This window comes from Notolepis coatsorum (genome assembly GCF_963971535.1).
Source record: "Notolepis coatsorum genome assembly, chromosome: 3".
In the NCBI taxonomy this organism is placed as follows: domain Eukaryota; kingdom Metazoa; phylum Chordata; class Actinopteri; order Aulopiformes; family Paralepididae; genus Notolepis; species Notolepis coatsorum.
In genome coordinates, this window is record NC_140167.1 from 87,351,168 (window position 1) to 87,374,260 (window position 23,093).

Sequence of the window (23,093 nt, forward strand, 5' to 3'; positions counted from 1 at the left end):
GGCCTACACCCACAGACACATACATAGAGACATGACGCAACTGACTCCAAACAGAGGAGATAAACAATATAAAAGATACAATAAAGTACCTGCACAGCAGGATGTCTGGCAACACCACATATCGATAATATTAATAACGACCAAATATCTGTTATTCGATAATTGCTGGCCATTTATCTGGCACTATTTAAAAAGTTGAACTTTTGTTAATGTTGCTGATTATTGATACTAGTAAGAAAGCACATTTTCCTGTGCCGCCAGCCTCTTTCTGTTCCAGGAAATGCACATTATAAGCACGTCGACCCTTATCCGTCAAGTCTTTCGCTGATATTGGAGCTGCCTGTTTACTAATGAATCCACTGCTTTCATTTCCCCTATCTGGCCTTGTGTGTGTGGTCAGAAGTCCTCCAAGCACAAGAAGAAGAAGCAGAAAAAGGAGAAGGAGGAAAAAGACAAGAAAAAGAAGAAGAAACACCACCACCACCACCATCACCACAGCGACACGGGCGGAGAGGAGTCTGTGCAGAATGGCACCGTGGAAGAGGAAGAGCCTTTACCGGTCAGTGGGGGTTCAGGCACGCTGAGAGGGAGGACGCCCAGTCATATCCAAACCTTAAACCGTTAGTTGGTCGATTTTAAAAACTGACCCCAGGACAGCATTGATGGGGAACCTTCACCCTATAGTCCAGGAACAAAACATAAATTCCTAAAGCATTGCAGCGTCCTTATGTCATCCGTGTATTTTAATTCTTGATTCTATATCGAAGGTCATTCAGGAGAAGTTCATCCAATTTGTCTTATTCACTTTGCCACCATATTGGCCAAGTGTGGTGCAGTGGGTATGGATGTGGAAGTGCCTGTTCACTTCAATGTTAAGATGAAGCTATAAAGATGCCACTTCAAGAACCAAAATAATCCAAAAGGGCAGGTAGAATACAAACTCATGACCCGACCCCCGTTAGTGTTGTGCAATGAATTAGTCATCAGCTCACTGAAATGTATTCATAGTGATCTGCGAAAACAACGAATGACCCGTTGGTGTTTGTTGAGAGTATTGTGCTATTTTATGTTTTATGTTAAGCATCAGTTAAGGCAGAGCAGCTCCGGTCACCTATTTAACATTCTGTGCAACATGCAAGATCTGACCAGAGCCCTTCTTTCGTTTCAGCCCATGTCCAATTACTGCCTACTGGCCGAGAACTCCTATATCAAGATGGTGAGTGTATTTACCTGGGGAAGCTCGTGGGATAGAAAATGTCTTGTTCCTATTCCGGTGACGGTAACATCCACCTTTTCCCCCAACACCTGCATGGTCACTTGAAGCTGTTGTGGGACACTGACATGTATGTTTAGGTTGATAGAGACCGCAGCAGCAGGAGCGCTAGATGAATACATACATGAATAACATGCTCTCTTCCTCCTCCCACACTGATGAAGATGGTGGAGGATGCTGATCAGGTACTGGCCAAGGTTCTGTCCATCGGTGACGGGACATTATTGACCTATCTCGAGCCCCGCCCTCTTTTCTTGATCCTCCAATCTCACGACTGTTGCTGTCCGAGGAAAGCAAACAGTTGTGATTGGAGGATCAGGGTTAGAGGGCGGGGCTTGAGATGGGTCAATTCATTCTCTCTCCTAGACTTGCTGCTGTGGCTTCTTTTTTGCTCTTCGAGAGAATGGCCTCAGAGACGGACCGCTAACCAGATGTTGTGGGAAATGTTGATTTGTTTTCTGTAGGCCATTAATCCTCTTGTACCTTCTGAGAATGTCTTTCTCTCGTGCATCAGCTAATAAACAGTTGTGTTTGGTTTTTTTTTTGCGTGATTGGATGGATTTGCTGTGATTTTTGCATGCCTTTTGTGAACACGTGACCCTATTTTGGTGATACTTAATTCCGCTCTCTCCGTTAATACATAAAGAAAGTTGGCCGTACTGGTTGATCACCTCACTAAGGTGCCGACCGTGTCATGCCAACGCTGTAGGTTAGAAACCCACCCAAGATCTTTGTTGCATGTAATTTCTTCTCTCTCTCTGCTTTCCTGTCACTCACTGTCCTGTCAAATGGAGCAGAAAAGTCATAAATAAAATGTTGACGTACATGTGAACGCATACAGTACATGGTATCTTTTCTCTCTCCAGGTGTGTGACATCCAGGGTAACCTTCAGGATGGCAGCCAGGTGGTGGTGTCTGTTATATTTGAGAACAAGGGTGACGGTTTTCTCAAATCCATGGAGTTCAACGTCCTGGACTCTCTCAACTCCAAACTGCAGCGGCCAGACGGGGCAGGAGCACACGACGGCCTCACTGTGCCCTTCCAGCTGCCCCCGGGTCAGTGAGCAGGCACACATCGTTTATCATTCATCATTCAACATTGTTTATTGTCATGTGCAGTAGTTAAACAGACAGTTTGTTTATTGTCATGTGCAGTAGTTAAACAGACAGTTTGCCTTACAATGAAAATCTTACTTTGCTAGTCCGCCCTTCACAAAAAACCACACAATACTTAACAAAAAATATATACAATTTAAATACAAGCGAGTGCTAAAAAATAAGGTACACATTTATTTTCTTTTAAAGCCTGTTCCACCCCAGGTGAAAATCTGCATAAAATGTATACCTAGGTAAATGGAATATTGCTCCACTTCTACAAGGGCTATTTGCATATTCTTGGTATCTAGGTACATCTATGGACCTCAGTGAATGTATTCTCAGTGTCAGAAATATTGTGTCTATTACTAGGCTTGCTTAAATTGTGATGAAACAAAGGAAAATATGAATTATGATTTTTCTTTTCATCTTTGACAGTGAATAACACCATGATAATAATGACCAGACTTAAAAAAGTACGTTCAGTTCAGTACCCTCTTGAGATCATGTGTACAAAAGATCTAAGGAAATTAATAAAGGGAAGATGATAAAACCGAAGGTTCTGTATATACAGTACTGAATTCTCCCATCCGGACCAATGCAATTTGAAATATTATTATAGAATATATGCTTATACATTACCTTATTATAGCCAATTCACACATTTATATATATATACATATAGTATCTTTCAAATGCCCGAGTTCAATTTGGATTTAGTATCACCAGGCATGCATAATAACAGATAATAATATCTACTGTAATCGACTGTACTTTTTTATTTTTCTCATAGTGCAACCATTTTGAAACTAATTTCAGATCTAGTTGTTCCTATATGCTAACAATAGGGAGGAGAAACTAACTGCGTTTCAATATTTGTCAAATCGTTACGTTTTGTGGCTTATTATTAGGGATGTCCGATATTATCGGCCGACCGATATTATCGGCCGATATCGGCAGTAAAATGTGATATCGGAAAATATCGGTGTCGGTTTAAAAAAAGAAAAAAACAATAACAATATTTGTTATATATATATCCAGTGAAATGATTAGTTACCTGAAATTATTCCGTTTTTTGGGGTGGGAAACCCTGCATATATCGGTATCGGTTGATATCGGTATCGGAAATAAAGAGTTGGACAATATCGGAATATCGGTATCGGTAAAAAAGCCAATATCGAGCATCCCTACTTATTATCAAGAATAATAACAGTTGAGGCGGTTAGGTGGCCGAGCGGAGATTGCGTTCGTCACCAACCCCGGAGCTCCGGGGTTGTCACCAGCTTGGCTGGCCGTCTGCACTGATACAATTGGCTGTATTAGAGGGTGGGAGAAGCTGGCGGGGTGGGTCCGGGTCGTTGTAAACAGCGACTCCTACAGTTCGGTCGGGGCGCCTGCTAAGCGCGGATAGGACTTGAGGGGGATAGTGTGGTCCTCCCACACGCTACGCCCTCTCGATGAGAATCCGCGCTGCCAGGTGAAAAGAAGCGGTGATTGGCTGGACGTGTGTCGGAGGAAGCACGTGGTAGCCTCCACTCTCCCAGATGATCTGACTGTGGGGGGTAAGTGCGCAGCGACCAGGAAGGGACTGGGAATTGGCATACGACTAACATTGGGATGGGAGAAAAATCGGAGGAAAATGGAGGGGGAAAAAAGATCAATAAAAAAAAAAAATAATAATAACAGTTATTGACATATTCATAATTCAACTCTGAACTTTGAACCCCCATAGAACTTGAAGGGAAATGTAGTTTGGAAAAATTCCAACGCTGGCCGACAGCTATGACTGTCCTCTACAAAATGGCCGCAAAAAAACTACAATTCCCATGGTTCAAAATGTCCATTTCCGGTTCCGGGTCGGATAGACGATCACAAATAGAAAACTTAAAACGATATAAGGACACTTTTAACCTATTGCTAACCTATTGCCAACCTAACGTTTTACATTCTACATGCTTTTGTGACATAGTAGTGATGTTAATACTTGAAAAACGGTTGATTTTAAAATAGCAAATTATTTTCACCATTCATAAAAATATGCCTATATGATCATAATGTCAAAAGGGGTCGGTAATGACCCTGTGGGGGGGGAACAGGCTAAAAGGGTATAAGGCACAGTGAGTAACATTGCACGTTCCGATTCAGTGTTTACAATATAAAATATTAGGGGTGGAACGGTACGCATTCGAACCGTGTACCGAACAATACACACATGCCCCGAACCGTGGAGGTTGTACCGAACGGTACGCATTCGGGCCATGTGTGTATTGTTCGGTTATATAACGTTACGTTGGCTACGAGCTAACTAACTTTAGCCGCAAGCTAACTAATGTTAGCCGCAAGCTAACCGTGGAAACGCTCACAGAGAAGTGACTCTATGACACCAGTTCGATTAGTGGGGAAGGGGGGTATATTGACGAGTTAATACTTTGACAAATGTTGCCTATATTTTTCAGTCAGTTCGGTCTTTGTGTGCCAAACATTATTAAAGGTAAACCTTTTTTTTTACCAAATAAATGAGAAGCATGTTTAAATCAGCAATGCCTCCCCTCTTGCTGTACCAAAATCTCTCCTAGCTCTAACCGTCAGTCAAAATAATCTGCCTGATGTCAAATGGCCTCATTCTTTCAGTTTTTGCATGACTACGTCCTTGAGAATAACTGAAAAGTTGGATTATTTTTAGGCTATATATCTTATGTTGATGTATGGTCTTTTTCGAGTGTTACATTTTTTTTAAATAAAAAACAACGTATACCGAACCAAACCGTAAACCTAAAACTGTGATACGAACCGAACCATCGATTTTGTGAACCGTTCCACCCCTATAAAATATGGAGGTGACAATGGGTCACAGCAGCAGTTAGAAAGTGTCTTTAGTGATTCATAGTTCGGGGGAAGGGTGACAGTGAGGTCACAGCAGCAGTCGGGTCAGGTCAGAGTGTCTGCCTGGCACTAAAGCAAAAGAGAGGTGGGGGGATCACGGGGGGGGGGGGGGGGGGGGGGGCTAGGTGGGGGAGGGATCACGGGGGGGGGGGGGGGGGGGGGGGCTAGGTGGGGGAGCTGGCATTCACAAGCCCGATGGCCTGTGGGTAGAAACTGATCATATTTAAAGATACAATCTGAAATGTATTTGACCTTCTACAGTTTAGGAATATTCACATAATGCTGTAGAAGACTTTTAGAAGGACATTTATTAGAAAACATCATAACTCAAGGTACAGATTTACTTTAAGCCAATGTCATCAATGCCTCAGATGGTGTCAATAAATTCCAGATTGAGAATAAATCTTCCGTCCAGTAAATAACTACAGTGTTTCAATGATTTGACAGTTATGTCATCACACCACAGTTATAACTGTAAGTCATGGGGTTACAGTGTTTCAACGGTGGACACCGCAGTCAGGGATTGCCTTATTAATGCAAATATTGTTCTAAATTAAGGCTTTGCTGGATGTTTCAGAAGTGATGAACATGGATATGGAAGCTTGGAGACGTATGCTTGTGTTTACTGTCTCTTGTACCATCAGAGGTGTTGTATTGAGTCTAACTAACTGTCTCTTGTACCATCAGGTTGTATTGAGTCTAACTAACTGTCTCTTGTACCATCAGGTTGTATTGAGTCTAACTAACTGTCTCTTGTACCATCAGGTTGTATTGAGTCTAACTAACTGTCTCTTGTACCATCAGGGGTGTCAAACGAGGCCCGCTTCGTCTTCACCATGCAGAGCATCGTGATGCCTCAGAAACTGAAGGGAACCCTCACCTTCATAGTCAAGGTCTGCAGGAAGGAACACAAACAAACGCACAACATCACACACGTCATCGGAGAGTCATGTTTTAAGCCCAGGGCTTTCCCCCTCTTGATAATTGAATACATCAGACGAAGAACCGTGTAACTCTGTTTGAAGTTTCCAGAGGAACAATATTTTCAAACTATCATCTAAAGATAGTTAGTTAGAATGTTGTATATTCATAGTTAAAGACTGTAGAGGTTGAGTACTTTCTCGTGATCTATCACATTCACACTCCCAAGTGATGGGGATTGACTTTACAACTGCAAATACATGGGCTGTCCCAAATATAACTTCATAAACAGAGTTCTATGCTTCTTCCTCCTCTGTGGTAGCGTTCTGTTGCTCTTATCTCTCATCTTGCCATCTTCTTCCTCCTCTGTGGTTGTTCTGCTGCTTTTATCTCATCTGGTCATCTGGTCACCTTGCGTTGTGTTGTGTTCCCTCCAGAATGAAGACTCCTCCACTCATGAGAAACTGGACTTCAAACTGCACTTTACCTGCACCTCGTATCTGATCACCACTCCCTGTTACAGGTCAGTGGGTCACCTGACCTTGCCAACCTAATGGTTAACACTGTTACAGGTCAGTGGGTCACCTGATCTTGCCAACCTAATGGTTAACACTTGACCTTTCCACACAATGCATCGAGATCAGACACAGACATGCGGATGAGGGGCACCAGGGGCATGCTACCCCGGGAAGAACATGTTTGAAAGATTAGCCCTGGAATACTAATTTCTAGGGCCTTTTGATAAAGGTAATCTGACTAAATTTGGACCTCTATACTTAAAACGGTATGCACTTTTCAACTAAAATCATGCTTGCATGGGCACATATTTCAATTGAAATGAGTGAGATGATGCAATTCATCTACATATGAACCTGGGGCTCGCGAGACCTTTTGTGCGCCCACATTTGGCCAACATGCCTGGTCAGTCAGGCCTATGAATATATACATAATATATAACAGTGGTAAACAAGATAAAACAAGCTTACAATATGCCTGGTCAGTAAGTCAGACATGCCTATGAATATATACAAAACAAGCTTACAATACCAATAATGACACACTTGCACTTGGTAGAATAGAATAGAATAGATTTTTAATTGTCATTGCACAGTATACAACGAAATTTCAGGGGAGCTCCCACAGACCGTAGTACAATATATACATACATGAACACATAACACATATAACACTGTACATAACAGAATATTTTAAATAATAAAGTGCATGATGAGTGGTAACAGTGATTATCAAGTCCAGTAACATTATGTTTTTAGCAACTGGACATAAGATTTTGTCCTTTGCCGTCTGAAGTCGGGGGGGGGGGGGGTTTATAACTACAATATTATATTGCGTGGTGATGAATTATGATGGTTATTGCATGCTGATGCTGCTGTTGTCGTTGGGCCAGTGATGCGTTTGCGAAGCTGCTGGAGTCGGGGGACCTGAAGGGGAGCGCAGTCAAGTTGGAAGGAGTCAACATGCCCTTCCACCATCTACTGGCCAGGATCTGCTTCCACCATCACTTCTCTGGTACACTGCTCTGATGAATTAACCTGTTTCAAAAAGAATGTTGCTAATAAAACATTAAACTAACTTGTGTTGTTAGGGCGGCTAGGTGGTGCAGTGGGCAAGGCGCTCACCACCAATGCAGGAGACGCTGGGTTCGAGCCCAGCTCTCCGCATTGCCATCAGCTTGGCTGGTCGTTCATACTAATACAATTGGCAGTGTTAGGGGTGGGAAGCTGATGGGTGGGGATCGGACATTGTGGACAGCGACTCCTACAGGTCGGTTGGTGCGCCTGCGCAGTAGAATCAGGAAGCGACGGGGGAGGCGTGCCCTCCAAACGCAGACCCCCGACGCTGAGAGATTGCGCTGTGCAGGTGAAAAGATGCGACGGCTGCCTCCTCGAGTACCGGAGGGGACACGTGATGTAAGGCTTCGTCCACATTGCAGCCGGCTTGTGGGAGGCATGGCCTAACAGTGTTCGAGACAGGGGAGGGTAGAATTGGACGATAGGAAATTGGGATGGGAGAAAAATGGGAGAAAAAGTAGATACAAAAAAAAAAAAAACGAACTTGTGTTCTTTGGTGTGTGTGTGGTTCCTCAGTTGTGGAGAGGATCGATTCCTGTGCCTCCATGTACAGCAGGTCAATCCAAGGCCACCATGTCTGTCTGCTGGTCAAAACTGTGAGTCACCCAGCCTCTACGCATGCACACACACACACACACACACACACACACACACACACACACACACACACACACACACACACACACACACACAACTGCACAACGCGTTTAGCTTCCGCTTCCTCAGGTGCTAAGCGGAAGCGAAGCGCGTTGTGCACCAAACAAATAAAAAGCTAAATCAGTCCTGAGGAGTGTGTGGTCCCTTCGTTTGAAGGTTTTCTTCTTTTAGCTTTATACATATCTCTTGCGCTGACCTGCACCTCCAGCCGGGGTCCAACGAGATGTGCACGAGTCTTATTTAGTTTATATGTGTATTTGTATTCACAGATCAAATCACATATGCATGCGATTCTTAATATTTACAGCAGTAGAATATGCTTTTGAGGACATCTTATGTATACAAAATAATATTGGGCCTCATTCACCAATACTCTCTTATATATTTTTCTTATATTTTTTCTTAACTGTCTGTTAAGAGAAAAATAAGAAAAGCCACCGCTGCATTCATTAAGCCGTTCTTAACGTCCTAATCTGTTCTTACCCAGGTGTGTTGAATGATGAATCCCACTCATTCTTAAACTGAAATGCGCGCTCTCGCTCAATACATTTGCGTACAGACACGCCCCGCCAGTTCCTTATAAGGCAAATGAGGTGTGTGCAAAGAGGCGAGGGCGGTGTGCAAAACAGCAGACCATGCTGATCCATTCAACAGGAAGCGATTTGCGACTGATCTCAAAATGAGATTAGATCAAAATGTGTTGTCATTATACAGCACAAGTACAATACACCATCCAACCAGAGTGGATAGCTAAATGCTCCAGAAAAAAAAAAAATGCAAATGAATGAAATTTAAAAAAATATTGTGTAACCGAGAGATTTGAACCTGTGACCATAGGATCCACAGGCAGCTACACTAACCAGTTGAGCTAAAGGGTCCGATGTTGACTGTGACCGACTAATCCATAGTTTACACTTGTCAAGAGCCAATTGCGCAGTCATTCAGTATTGGCATTAATAAATGAGATGTCATGCTAATATGTCATGTTCTACAGTAGGACTTACTACTATGATACCCAATAAAACAAGTCATTCGAATAATAGAAGCCTACTTTTCTGGAACGATTAATTTAGCACGTATACAGTATGTGCGTGTGTGCTCGCGCGCTGAGGCTGCTTGACATTTTTACGCATATTTATTTCTGGAGCATTTATTTATCCACTCTGGTTGGATGGTATATTGTACTTGTGCTGTATAATAACAATACGTTTTAATCTAATCTCATTTTGAGATCGGTCGCAAATCGCTTCCTGTTCAATGGATCGATCTAACTAGCAGAGCGCACGCAATAAGTTCTGGGTTTTTTAAGTCGTATTTTTAAAGCCTGTTTCTTATTTGGGTAAGAGTGCTCTGGACCACTTTTAAAATGTGGTCTTGCCTAAGAGAAAAGCAAAAATAAGAAAACATTGCTGAATCCCAGGTAAGATCAAAATAAGAAAAAATGCTAGTTAAGAACCAAATAAGAGGAAATCTGTTCTTTTTTTTAAACATAAACATAACAACATAAAATTAGATATACAAGCATTAATTAACAGTACACATCCAATGAAATCACCATTTAAATAAATGTATTATACGAGATATACACCTAATACTTGCTATCTAATACCCTACACACATTATGCTCTCGCTCGCTCCGCCCCCCCCCCCCCCCCCCCCCGGACCCCCACTTGGATAATCCATCCATTATCATTCGCTCCTAACCAGGCACTACAATTCATATGCTAGCTTTTATTCTCTCCACCACTTCTAACCACATTGCAATTTTGGATTCACTGACACCTAAAATTCTTGCTGTAGATATTTCTAGATAAATCACATCGAGATATGTAAGAATCCAAACCTTCCGACAAATTTTTTCCGGTTGAAACCATCGTGATGCTATCAGCTTTTTAGCCGCTGTGATACCAGATAAAACTAATCTCTTTAGCTGTATAGGGACTGCAAACTCAAAAACATCATTCAACAGCAATACAGAGGGGTGTACAGGTATATTCAGAATTAAGAAATTTGATAATTGCTGGGACACTTCTTTCCAGAATATCTTAACTGGTGGGCAATCCCAGTACATGTGCATAAATGTACCCTCATCCCCATTTGTACATAAGGAGCATCTGGAGTCTTGTTTAAGTCCCATTCTGTTCAATCTTATAGGAGTCAGGTATGTCCTATGAATATAGTTAAGATTAATTTGTTGATGGTCCGGGTTACGTGACGCAAGTCGAACGTTTGCCCAGGCTTCTTGCCAATCAAAATGTATTTCCAGGTCTGGTATATCCCTCCTCCAGACTGAGTCTAGGGGGAGGATTCCATACGAGGACGTTAGTAATTGATGATAAAAATCTGATACAAAACCTCTCGATGTCTCTCTTTCATAGAAGAATTTATGGTATCTGTGGTGTTCAATTCAAAAGAGGAAATCTGTTCTTATATTGCTTTGTGAATGAGGCCCATTGCCTCTGCCACACTTCCTGGCTGAACTAAATCTTGCTAGATGATAGGGGTGGGAATCACTACGATACTAGAATCACAATACTGTAATATAGAGATATTGTGATTACCTTTTATTATCTGTTTTATCTAATAAGATACTTTCAGTCAGTTCACCTCACTCCAATAATTGTATTGCAGCGAAATAGGATTGTCAAGCCATTTTTTTTTCTATTTTATTATTAAAATTTAATTTTTTAATTTTTTAATATCGATCCTTGGCATCCATGTATCGATATAATATCAGTATATCACCGTATCGTTTCCCCCATCCTTACTAGATGTTTATTGATCAGCCTTCAGTTCTCTTGACTAGTGAGCATGTCCAAAAGGCTACCAGATATTAAGATCATCAACCTACATTCATAAAGTAGGTATATTTATAAAGTAGGTCTCTGACATATACGGCCAAAGCTGATACTGTGCTTAAGCCAGTCTGTCCAAGAAGCCTTATTCCATATACAGGTCCAATGGTCTGTGGTGATGATCACACAGGACCAGATGTTTATTTAAATAAAAACACATGTGAGCAGCCCTGAGATGCTTTCCTTATTTACATTTTAGTCTTAGTTGAATGACCTTCAGGTATTGTGTTTGCACATCCAAAGCCATCAAACACGGGTGCAGGCAAAACGAAGTCCAAACTAAAGAACTAATGTAGACACCTCTTCCTTGGTATTTACAGATTAATTCATTAAAGGTGCTATAGTATAGATAACATTCAGCCACTAGATGTTGCAGTAGAGCAGCAGCATGTAATTTATCCAATCAGGTGCATTCCACGTGGGGAAATGGGAAGTAGGGAGGGGATACATGCATGCAACATGTAAACACCATTCATTTTGGACCTGCCGAAATTCTTTAAATGATAAATTCATTAAACATTTATTTTTTTTGGTTGGGGGGCAATACAATACTTTGTATTTCTTTGTTCTTTATAGGCACAGGCATGCATGCAAATCTTCTTTTTATTATTAAAGTGATTATCATAGATTTATTGATTTTGAAAGGCACGGTACATGACAACAAATTACTTTTTCCATCATCTTGGAGTTACAAGAACTGACATTAAATATAAGACATGGGAAGGGAAAGATAAGTGAAATGAACCATAAGAAGAAGTCGCCCTCCATACAGATTAATCTCAGTAGTAGACTATTTAAATAGGCCTATGGGGATATTAATATGAGTCAGGGCTGGACAGTATGGTCTAAAATTTATATCACGGTATAATTTGAAGCATAGACGGTAACGGTATATATCACAGTATATTCATTTATCTTAAAATGTCTATATAAATGCTTCTGAAGGGGTAAAACACTGGCAGCTATTACTGTACTCTTGTATTACTAGGACATATTTCACATAGTACAGAGGTATTTTAAGAACATTTATTGTGCAAAACTGCAATAGAAAAATGCAAAACCTCTTAAGTTACTTCCATCTCTGAAAAACACTTTTTTCATTAAATACAATAACGTTAGCTTAGCGGCTAACATTAGCCCGTTGCTGCGCTAAAGCAAGTCTCCTCTCAGCCTCCTTAGCCAAATTGAAATACTCAAACTATATGGCAAGGTCCGTGAGCAAGTGGAGAAAAACTCAGTACAATTAAACACTATGCAACGACCACTGCAAACGTCGAGTGAATCGTCAAGTAACGCTAACGTCATTGCTACTGCTGTGACTAGCTGCTCTAGTCTACCTGTCACAAGGTATGAAAGTAATTTTCGGACTATAAGGCACACCTGAATATAAGCCGCAGCAGCTAAATTGAATGATGTGTACATATATAAGCCTCACTGGACTATAAGCCGCAGGTGTTTTAATGTTTAATTACCATATGTAAGGGTTCGTGCACAGAGGGGATTGTCGGCAAAGAGATGGCTGTTTGAGGAAGCTCCCATTTATTAACATTTTTGTTTAAACAGTAACGGTAGCTAGGTACTAACGTTAGCTCACGGAACGATAGCTAGTTAGCCAACACTAGGTAGGTACTAACGACGAACGTTAGCTCACGGAACGATAGCTAGTTAGCCAACACTAGGTAGGTACTAATGTTAGCTCACGGAACGATAGCTAGTTAGCCAACACTAGGTAGGTACTAACGTTAGCTCACGGAACGATAGCTAGTTAGCCAACACTAGGTAGGTACTAACGTTAGCTCACGGAACGATAGCTAGTTAGCCAACACTAGGTAGGTACTAACGTTAGCTCACGGAACGATAGCTAGTTAGCCAACGCTAGGTAGGTACTAACGTTAGCTCACGGAACGTTAGCTAGTTAGCCAACACTAGGTAGGTACTAACGTTAGCTCACGGAACGATAGCTAGTTAGCCAACGCTAGCCAGCACCTGCGAAATCAAATGCCAAACTGATGATATCAGACGTTGATATCAGGAGCTATCAGTAGCTAGCCAGCTAGATAACATTAGACAATGCCTCATGTATTAAACTAAAGTGAATAGTCGACTGGGTCATTTTGTTTAATGCTTCAGTTATGTTGAAAGAGGAGCTCTGAGCTGCTCATGCACTCGACTCTTGCCATAAGGGTTTGTTGACGTGGTTATGTGAGGCGGAGGAGGAGGGGCAAGGCGTGCACTGCTGCAGCAGATTTACGAGTCTGATCTGACGGTCACAGAGCTGAGGGAGCGCGCCCAGTTAGCTGTAAAAATCCATAGATTAGCCGCACCGTTATATAAGCCGCAGGGTCGAAAAATGGGGGGAAAAGTCCGAAAATTACGGTAGTCAAAATCGATACCGTAGCGCAAATTCATACCGTATATACCGTATACCGTTTATACCGTCCACCCCTCCAGAAAAGGTCCGGCATGCCCATTCCCCTACCATATGGTAGAAGACGAAATGCAGCCGTTTGCTCATTGTAACCTTGACTCTCTGGCCCCTGTCTCTGTCTGTGTGTCTCTCTCTCTCCCAGGCTGATCAGACCGTGTCCATCGACGCTAAGTGCGATGAGCCGTCGCTGCTGGGGAACGTGCTGGATGAGATCAAGCAGACCTTCTCTCAATGCTGATTGTGTCCGACAGCCCCCGGGTGCCCCCACCCACCCTGCGCCTCCACCCCCTCCCCTCACTGAAACACTCATAATCATATTGCGAAACACTTTGGCTGGCACCTCCCAGTATCACCCTATTTATTAGTCCTCAGTTTCTTCCTTCCATTCTTCTTCCTTCCTCTTTCCCTGTCCTCCACCCTACACTCTTCTTCTGCACTCCGAGCTGTAGGCTCGCTCTCTTCTTCTGCACTCCGAGCTGTAGGCTCGCTCTCTTCTTCTGCACTCTGAGCTGTAGGCTCGCTCTCTTCTTCTGCACTCCGAGCTGTAGGCTCGCTCTCTTCTTCTGCACTCTGAGCTGTAGGCTCGCTCTCTTCTTCTGCACTCCGAGCTGTAGGCTCGCTCTCTTCTTCTGCACTCTGAGCTGTAGGCTCTTGACACTTGATGATGTTTTACAGACTCACTGTATACACACTCACTCCTCTTTGTTCACTTTTAATTTTCACTCGCCACTTCCTGGTTTCAGCCCTCTCTTCCCCCCCGCCCACCTCTTCCCCCTCCTCCCCTATACTGAGCTCCTGTTTCTAAACGCTGGTGTCCATCGCTCCTCCTCCTCCTCCTCATTCCTCTCTGCCACTCCACTCTATTGGCATTACAGTCTGTGATGATCATGTAATGTAATCTGACAACTGGACTTTATTGTTGTTGATGTTGGTTGAATTGTGTTTTTACTGTTTTGAGTTTTTTTTTTGTTTTGTTTTGTTTGTTGCTTGTTTTTGTTGATTTTTTTTTGTGTGTGTCTGAAACCCGTCTACGCCTTTCTCTTACCCTGTGTTGCATTTGTTACTAAATATCAGTGTGTGCGTGTGTGTGTGTATGTGTGCGTGTGTGCACGTGCGTGTTTACCGCTCTCCTGTGTCGTCCTGGAGATCGTGTGACTGACAGTTCCTCAGACTGGAAAAACATATGGACACTAAACTGCTCGCCTACCGCTGACCTGGTACCTGGAGAGAAGACCAACTGCATTGTAAATAGTCTTTAAGAGTTTGAAATGGAGCTCTGTAGAAAGCTGAAGGTTGAAACTAGTGATGGCGCTCCTTGCCAAACCATAATGCACAGGATCTGACTGAAGGCACAGAGCAAATTTGCTCATGTTTGTTTCACCGTATCCATGTTTAGGAGGCTACTTGTCGTGCTACGGGTGAATTGTAGATGAGCTCCGCTCTGCTCCAGTGCAGAGGCCTAGGGTTGGGAATCGTTTGGATTTGAACGATTCCGATTCCGATTCTCCATATCGATTCCTGTTCTAAACGATTCTCGATTCCGATTCTTTGATGTGCAGGTCAAAACGGGTCACAGCTTATTTCGCAGGAGACATTTTTTTTTCTTCAAAAATCTTACATTTTTTTCATACTATTCACATTGTCAGTTGACTTGATACAGTTTAATTTGGTTGCTGTACTGTAACTAGGGTATTAATTAACAAAGTAAAAAAAAAAAATAAAAAAAAGTGTTTTGGAATCTAAATTAAGAATCGAATTCCAGAACCGGAAGTTAGGAACCGGTTCCTATTAGAACCGGTTCTCGGTGCCCAACCCTACAGAGGCCCCACCTCCCCCTCCCTGGTGTTTCTGCTCTGTGCCCCAGCTCGGCTCTGCTCTGCTCCAGTGCAGAGGCCCCACCTCCCCCTCCCTGGTGTTTCCGCTCTCCTCTCCAACTGTGCTAAGCTGCAGTTTGACCCCAACCTTGCAACATATCAATCCCTCCTAGAATTAAAACGCCTGAAGCCAGTGCATCGCCTCGCCCAGAGAGAACTGGGACGGGAGACTAAAGAAGTATCCGTGGGAACTCTTACTACAGATCAAAGTAGGAGGGAGAGTAGTTCTACCAGCTTATATCACGTACAGTGCATCATCATCGAGTAGCTTTTTCCCAGAATGACAAGTCTGCTGTCGGGTTGGAGGAAATCTGTTCTTAGCCTCCCATCACAACCATGGTTGAGATAATATACTTCTACAACGTATGTTGTGATTTATTGCTGCGATTATGCTGAAGGATAATATTATTATCGCTGAGCTGCTGAGGTGTTGTAGGCCTGTCGCCCAGGGCATGTCACCCTGCAAGGGTTGACAGAATAATCTGTACTACAGCAACCTGCCCCTAATTTATATGAATTGTTCTGTCTCTTTACACTTGACTAGCTTGTGGTAAATGAAGGCCAGCTGTCATTGACTTCAGCTAAACACTCAGCTTTATCCCTGCAAGTCTGCATATCAAGTTGTTGAAGGTATTGCGTTTGTAAGCAGAAGGATCACTTAGGATTACCTTTGGGAATAGAAGACTATTAATACTGTCATTTTTGCTGTGGTCGGTGGTACCTGGTTCTTTTTGTGATCAGTGTTAGTCCTGGTGGTTTTCCAGTCCTCCCCACCCTGAGAAAGCAACTGCTCTGGTCAGCAGCAGAATGGAATCTTGTCCATCTGTCTCGTCGGGTCACCTAAAGCTTTTGCGCTTGTGCCACTTAACACTTTGGCATCGTAGTAGTTCAACGCGTCACCATGCGCACACACATAGCAGACGACACGTGCCGAGTTGAGCCCAGTCTTCTTTCCTCTCTCAGAACTGCCTTGCCACTCATTTGTGCATTGACAAATTATAATGAACCTGAACAGCCATTTTAGAAATGGCCCTCTTTTTATCACTTGCTCAGAGGTACCAGAGCATCTTCGGAGGTACTTAAACTTGCTGTTTAGTGTCTGTCGTTAATGTCTCAAGTCACTGACTGGTCCAACACGACTTAGTAGTAGCAAGATAAAAACTGACTGTAGCATTTTTTTTTTGTATAACCCAGATAAGCCCCTTCATATATTCATGTCTGCAACTGTAGATAATAATGATGACGTCTATGACCGTAAGGTCTGGTCAACCATTCCATGAGTGTCTTCTGTCCAGTAGTAGAGTTTGTGTACAAAGTTGATCAGCTGTCATTCAGGAATGTCAATAGAAAATGATGTACATGTATACCTCCCCTGTTCCTGAAAATGCTTTGACTGATACGAATTAAACTGAGAAATGACTCCTAATCATACATTGAACTAATTTACATTTTTCTGTGCAGAATATTTCATTAGAATTTGTATCTTGCATGATTAGGAATGTATACTTTTGTTTTGTATCCCCCCCCCCCCCCCCTGCCCAGGACATACTCGCACACAAACAAGACTGTCATTCCTTTTGTAGCTTTTTTTTTTTTAAGAAGTGAAAGTTGATTACATCATTCTACAGTTTTGAGGGTATTGTATTATTTTTTTTGTATCTATTCTTAAGTTCAGACAATTATAAAAAGCTATCTTTGAATGTTTTAAATTATTTAAATTTGGGGAAGGAAGGGGGACGCCTGACAACAAGAGGAAGGGGCTCCTAATTAATTGAGTGGGGGAAAATCACGTGATGCAGTTCTGAGAAGCAACCCACTGTCTTAATTCTCTGTTCAATTGTAGTGGTTTATCATACCGAGTTTGGCTTGTGACTGAAATATACTCTCATATTGCTCTGTTTTTTGAAGGTCCTGTCTACTTCCTTCATACTCGATTCTCCAGCTGTAAGATGTAATATAATGTTTTAAAGGGGACTACGAGCAAGACAACATAAAGTTGTTTGCTGTCTACATTCCCTTTAAAGAAAGATGAGTCTACCCGAGTTGAAATAAAGGCTGTAAGAAGCGGCTGTAGTCTTTTTTTTTGTGTGTGTTACGGTGAACCAATAAACTTCCACATGATGAGAACTGAATGTGTGCTGTGTGTTTACGTGTGCTTGAATGATGATGTGAGAAGTATAGACTTTGCTATCATCACGCACATCTTTGTCGGAAGACAACAGATGTAGATGTAGCAGTACTGTCTACCTGTATGTAGGGTGACCAGGTGTCCCCCTTTTGGTTGTACTGTCTCACCATTTGACCGAATGTCCCAAAAAAAAAAATGTGTCTAAAAGTTTGAATATTTAAAACGGATGTTAGGTGGTAACAAGCCGGCTGCCAGTGCCAAGATGAATGTGGAGAGATATAATTCTGTATTTAATTTGTATTTATTTTGATTTAACCTTTATCTATTCGGTGAAGACCAGTTATTCTAATACAAATTTTTACATTATCTGTCCCACTTTGTCCCACCAAAATCTTACTGTTGTCCTGCTTTTGGACTTTTTGCATCTGGTCACCCTACCTGTATGTCATTATGTTATGATGAATTGAAAATGGGGGACCCTGATGTAAACAAGACTAAAGTCTTTCTCTGGTCTGCATCCCCTTAACAATTGTGTGTATTGAGCCGTACTGTATTGTACCCATTCTGCAATCTGTTAATAAAATTTTCAATCAAACATGTTAATCAACTAGCAGGTGATTATCATTATGTGGCCAATGAGTCGGGAAAATACTAGGGATTTATTTTCTTGTTTTCGAAACTCCAACTCCCAGAAAGCTTTGCTTAGAAGCAAGAAGAAGACTCCAGGGACCTGTGTGCTGTTCTAGCAGTTTCTAGATCAGTCAGAGTTTTGTAGAGTAGCCTACAGTGTGTGGAGGAGAAGCCAGAGAAGGAATCATTTTCACATGTAGGCTAACTATTTTCTTTCTACGCAAAGGTCGCTCTCTATGGTCTCTAGACTGGTGCCTTGTCTACCAGCGGTCGAATAGCAGCAGCAACACGTCGAGGGGACGGGCTAGCGATACCAGAAGCCCTCAGGGGGTACATTACTAACACCGGGGCTCCTGCTGCTGCGATCACAATAGAGGAGACTGCGAAGAAACTCCTCTGTGCGGTCATAATAAAGTCCAGTCGAGGATACTAGAGTCGGGTAACGTGAACCAGTCGACGTGACTTCTTTGTTATTTCTTGTTCCACCGAGCTTTAGCTTTTTAGTCCCTTTGTGTCGCCGAGCGAGGAGTGCTGCTGGTTTATAATTTCTACGGATCGTCGTGGAATATGGCCCAGCATGGACACCACCATGTAGCCAGCTCACAGAAAGCCCTGATGCTCGAGATGAAGTCTCTCCAAGACGAGCCGGTGGAAGGCTTCAAGATCACTTTAGTGGACGAGTCCGACATGTACAACTGGGAAGTGGCGATATTCGGACCCCCGAACACACACTACGAAGGTGGTTATTTTAAGGTGAGTCGCTCGTTCTATAGCTAACAAATTGTCCTCTTTAAATTAAGACAGGATGTTGTGATTTGCCGTTGTTGAATACGTCTTATGAACGTCGACCCAGCAGTTTATTAATTAAGAACAACAAGTCATAACGAGTATGTGTTAATGTTCTTCTCTTGTCTGGTTGAACAGCGTTTCCCACTATGATGAGCTACCTCTCTTTGTTCAACTTTTCGCCGTCCTGGCGTCCTCTGTTCGGTTTGAATGTAACTAGCTAGCGTTACTGTTACGACGTTGTTGCGACGTTGGTTTGCCAAGAATGTGTTGTTGTTGAAAAACACTTCGTCAGGGAGGTCGTCCTGTCCAGAGCCACTGCAGCTAACGTTAGCCTAGCTACCTACCGAGTAGCGTTACTGACAACACGCACATGGTTACATTTCACACAATGTTACAACACGCACATGGTTACATTTCACACAATGTTACAACAAGCACATGGTTACATTTCACACAATGTTACAACACACACATGGTTACATTTCACACAATGTTACAACACGCACATGGTTACATTTCACACAATGTTACAACAAGCACATGGTTACATTTCACACAATGTTACAACACACACGGTTACATTTCACACAATGTTACAACAAGCACATGGTTACATTTCACACACTGTTACAACAAGCACATGGTTACATTTCACACAATGTTACAACAAGCACATGGTTACATTTCACACAATGTTACAACAAGCGCATGGTTACATTTCACACAATGTTACATTTCGCACATGGTTACATTTCACACAATGTTACAACACGCACATGGTTACATTTCACACAATGTTACAACAAGCACATGGTTACATTTCACACAATGTTACAACAAGCACATGGTTACATTTCACACAATGTTACAACACGCACATGGTTACATTTCACACAATGTTACAACACGCACATGGCAGCGTTTCCGTTAGCCGGTAATTACCGGTATTTTACCGGCAAAATCTGTTTAAGTCCGACATATTTGATCTCTCCGGTCTTAATGTCCGGTGAAAATAATTCCCTGAGTCTAAGCACAATTTGATTATTTGAATTGTATTAAAATAGGCTAAAATTAAATAGCCTATGCGATGAACGAAACGATCATTACATTTGTTTCCTCGTTGCTTCTAATAATGACAACGACGTTGTCGGCGAGAGCTTAGTGCTGGTTGTGCGGACTTTTCTGAAGCTGTAGAGCCGCAGTACCAGCAGTACAATGCAATATTCCAGCAGTACTCCAATTCAGCCATTTTCAGCCAATGTTGGGTGGGGGGCGCTGTTGTGCGGTTCCCAGAAAAGAGCCAATAACAGCTGAACAGCTGCCCTGCAGCGCCATACTCTTTGCAAATAAGTCGTTGCGAGGTGGAGAGAGTCGTCACGCAAACCACGATAATGTTGCCGTCTCTCTGCTTTCTCAGTTCTTCGCTTGATATAATTAATACAAATGTCCAATATAACGGAATTCGTTAGCTCATAAAAATGTGATTATAACAGACTGCTGTTTAGTGTCGGACAGACTGTCCACAGACACGGTCTATTTTATTTCAAGTCAGCAGCAGCACGGAGTATCGAGGGACTTATTTTATTTGGAATATATTAATGACTGTATACGCAAAAGTAGCCTAGTTTTAAGTAATAATATTATAAATCTACATGCCTTGAGGATGACATTCTTTATATAGCCTGCCTATCAATTGTTTTAAAGCTAAATAAACTATGACCGGAATTAATCTCATTTGTCCGGTAGATTGAAATCTTGCAGGTCACGGAGACCGGCAACAATTTTTTCTAACGGAAACCCTGGCACATGGTTACATTTCACACAATGTTACAACACACGCATGGTTACATTTCACTCAATGTTACAACAAGCACATGGTTACATTTCACACAATGTTACAACACGCACATGGTTACATTTCACACAATGTTACAACACACATGGTTACATTTCACTCAATGTTACAACACGCACATGGATTACATTTGACACGGTGTTACTTTGTTGCCCCTCTGGTTACATTTGACACACTGTTACTTTGTTGCCCCTCTGGTTACATTTGACACACTGTTACTTTGTTGCCCCTCTATGAAACTGTTACTTTGTTGCCCCTCTATGATTACATTTGACACACTGTTACTTTGTTGCCCCTCTATGGTTACATTTGACACAGTTACTTTGTTGCCTCTCTATGGTTACATTTGACACACTGTTACTTTGTTGCCCCTCTATGGTTACATTTGACACACTGTTACTTTGTTGCCCCTCTGGTACATTTGACACAATGTTACTTTGTTGCCCCTCTATGAAACTGTTACTTTGTTGCCCCTCTATGAAACTGTCTGCAGAACTGCCACCAGCGCTGTTCTTCTGATTAAGAAAACTCCTCCAACTCAGCTGTTTCCTTTGTGTTAATCACGGCTAATCAAATGCACTGGGGCTGCACGGTCTTGCTTGTTTGTATCCACCTTTACTCGGAGCAACAAGATTAGACCTAGCAGTTTAACGTTATATAGTCATGTTGTACAGTAGCCTGTGCATATGAAATGCATATCGTGTGTGTAGTTCCTTTTGACGGTGAGCTATACACTTAAATGTGTTCCTTATCAACAAAGACGTACACGTCATAATGCATTACCATAGATGGACACAGCTGGAAAAGTGTAGTCTGGCCTACCTTACAAACCACTCTGTGGATTCCACCATGTTAAAATGTCATTAGTGTATCAAATCAATTTATTGTTGTCCATTCCAGTCTCTGAATTCACAAGTCCATGCGTTTATTTGTCATCAAAGACAATCAACCCTTGTCTATTCTGCTTCATGTTTGTTCTAGAAACTTGTTTTATTGAAACTCTTGATGATAATTAGACTTTTTTTCATACAGATGGTAAAATTCCCCTTTTACAGTGTGATAAACAAGCCATGTGTATATATAGGCTAGGTCAGGGTATTTTTTAAAGAGGGTTTGTTTTTGTATGAAGGTTCTCAAACAAAAATGACAGTCAGATTGAACACCATATCCTACAATACTCTACAGTATTTTATAATTCATTTTTTAAATATAACTTTTTTAGACCCAGTGTTTGTGGAAGTCTTTCCATGTAACAGGATAATTGCGTTATGAACGAAAGGCTCTAATGAATGAAGGCACTGTGGTTCTCTGGTTAGCAGCTTGTTATAACCGTGCTCTGTTTTTGAGGCATGTATCGGCTCAGTTTTTGTGAAGTTAGGATTCCAGTTCTAGACAAGCCTGTTGTTTGCGTCTAGTCTTCTCTTAGCTTCTGAACAGGGCCCTGGCTGGCTAGCTAGCTAGCATATCCACTGCTCAGTGGTGTGGGTGCTGTGTACGAGATTCCATTGTTGGGCCAGGAATGCACAGCTTGGCTGTGAGTCATTGTTCCCTGCTCTGTCTCCAACCGACTAGTTCGTCGTATCCTCAATGAAGCGACCCTCCCTACTCTGAACAGGTTAACCAAACACGCTCCAGGGGCCTGTTCAACAGAGCTGGGCCAATAATGGCGTCGGAACAGGTAGCCAAGTTGAGTGACTCAGGTGTTTTCTCTAAATGAGTATTAGTCACGCAAGATTATATAATATTTTGCTCCAGGCAAAAGTTTAGAAAATAAGTTTTATTTTGTTATTGACTTATATTCAGCTTTAATGTTACTAGAGTAGTAAACATGATTGTGAACTGAACCCCGGAGGTCTGCCATATGCCCGCAGCCCTGCTGTTGTGCAACGCTACTGGTCAAACCTACAGTGCCCTTGGTAGATTTTAGACTAGGGGTGCACCGATATATCGGTCGGGTATCCGTATCGGCCGATAAGTGCCTTGTTGACTAAGTGCCTTGTTGACTGCCATCGGCCTATCGGCCGATAAGCTCAAATGTGCCGATGGCAGTGGCCGATAAATATCCGTCAATTTGTGTCTGGTCCACATTCAAACTTTGAAAAAAGTTTCAGTC

The 23,093-nt window shown here is 42.2% G+C and overlaps 2 protein-coding genes across 5 annotated transcripts in view; both read left to right on the plus strand.

The window, feature by feature from the left end:
* ap3d1 (adaptor related protein complex 3 subunit delta 1) overlaps positions 1-17,705 on the plus strand; it is an 87,155-nt gene extending 69,450 nt beyond the window's left edge. For 3 of the 4 annotated variants that reach the window (XM_084309480.1, XM_084309481.1, XM_084309483.1), the window contains 8 exons: positions 401-559; positions 1,169-1,216; positions 2,140-2,329; positions 6,056-6,144; positions 6,610-6,695; positions 7,581-7,702; positions 8,281-8,360; positions 13,847-17,705. In XM_084309480.1, coding sequence (XP_084165606.1) covers positions 401-559; positions 1,169-1,216; positions 2,140-2,329; positions 6,056-6,144; positions 6,610-6,695; positions 7,581-7,702; positions 8,281-8,360; positions 13,847-13,942 — 870 coding nt within the window. In that variant the 3' untranslated portion in view covers positions 13,943-17,705. The remainder of the gene's footprint in view (positions 1-400; positions 560-1,168; positions 1,217-2,139; positions 2,330-6,055; positions 6,145-6,609; positions 6,696-7,580; positions 7,703-8,280; positions 8,361-13,846) is intronic. The other variant, XM_084309482.1, reaches the window with a different exon arrangement.
* Positions 17,706-18,485: 780 nt separating this feature from the next.
* Positions 18,486-23,093, plus strand: part of cdc34a (cell division cycle 34 homolog a) — a 38,855-nt gene continuing 34,247 nt past the window's right edge. Inside the window, exon 1 of the mRNA XM_084310162.1 lies at positions 18,486-19,089. Within this exon, the coding sequence (XP_084166288.1) occupies positions 18,904-19,089 (186 nt within the window). The 5' untranslated portion in view covers positions 18,486-18,903. The remainder of the gene's footprint in view (positions 19,090-23,093) is intronic.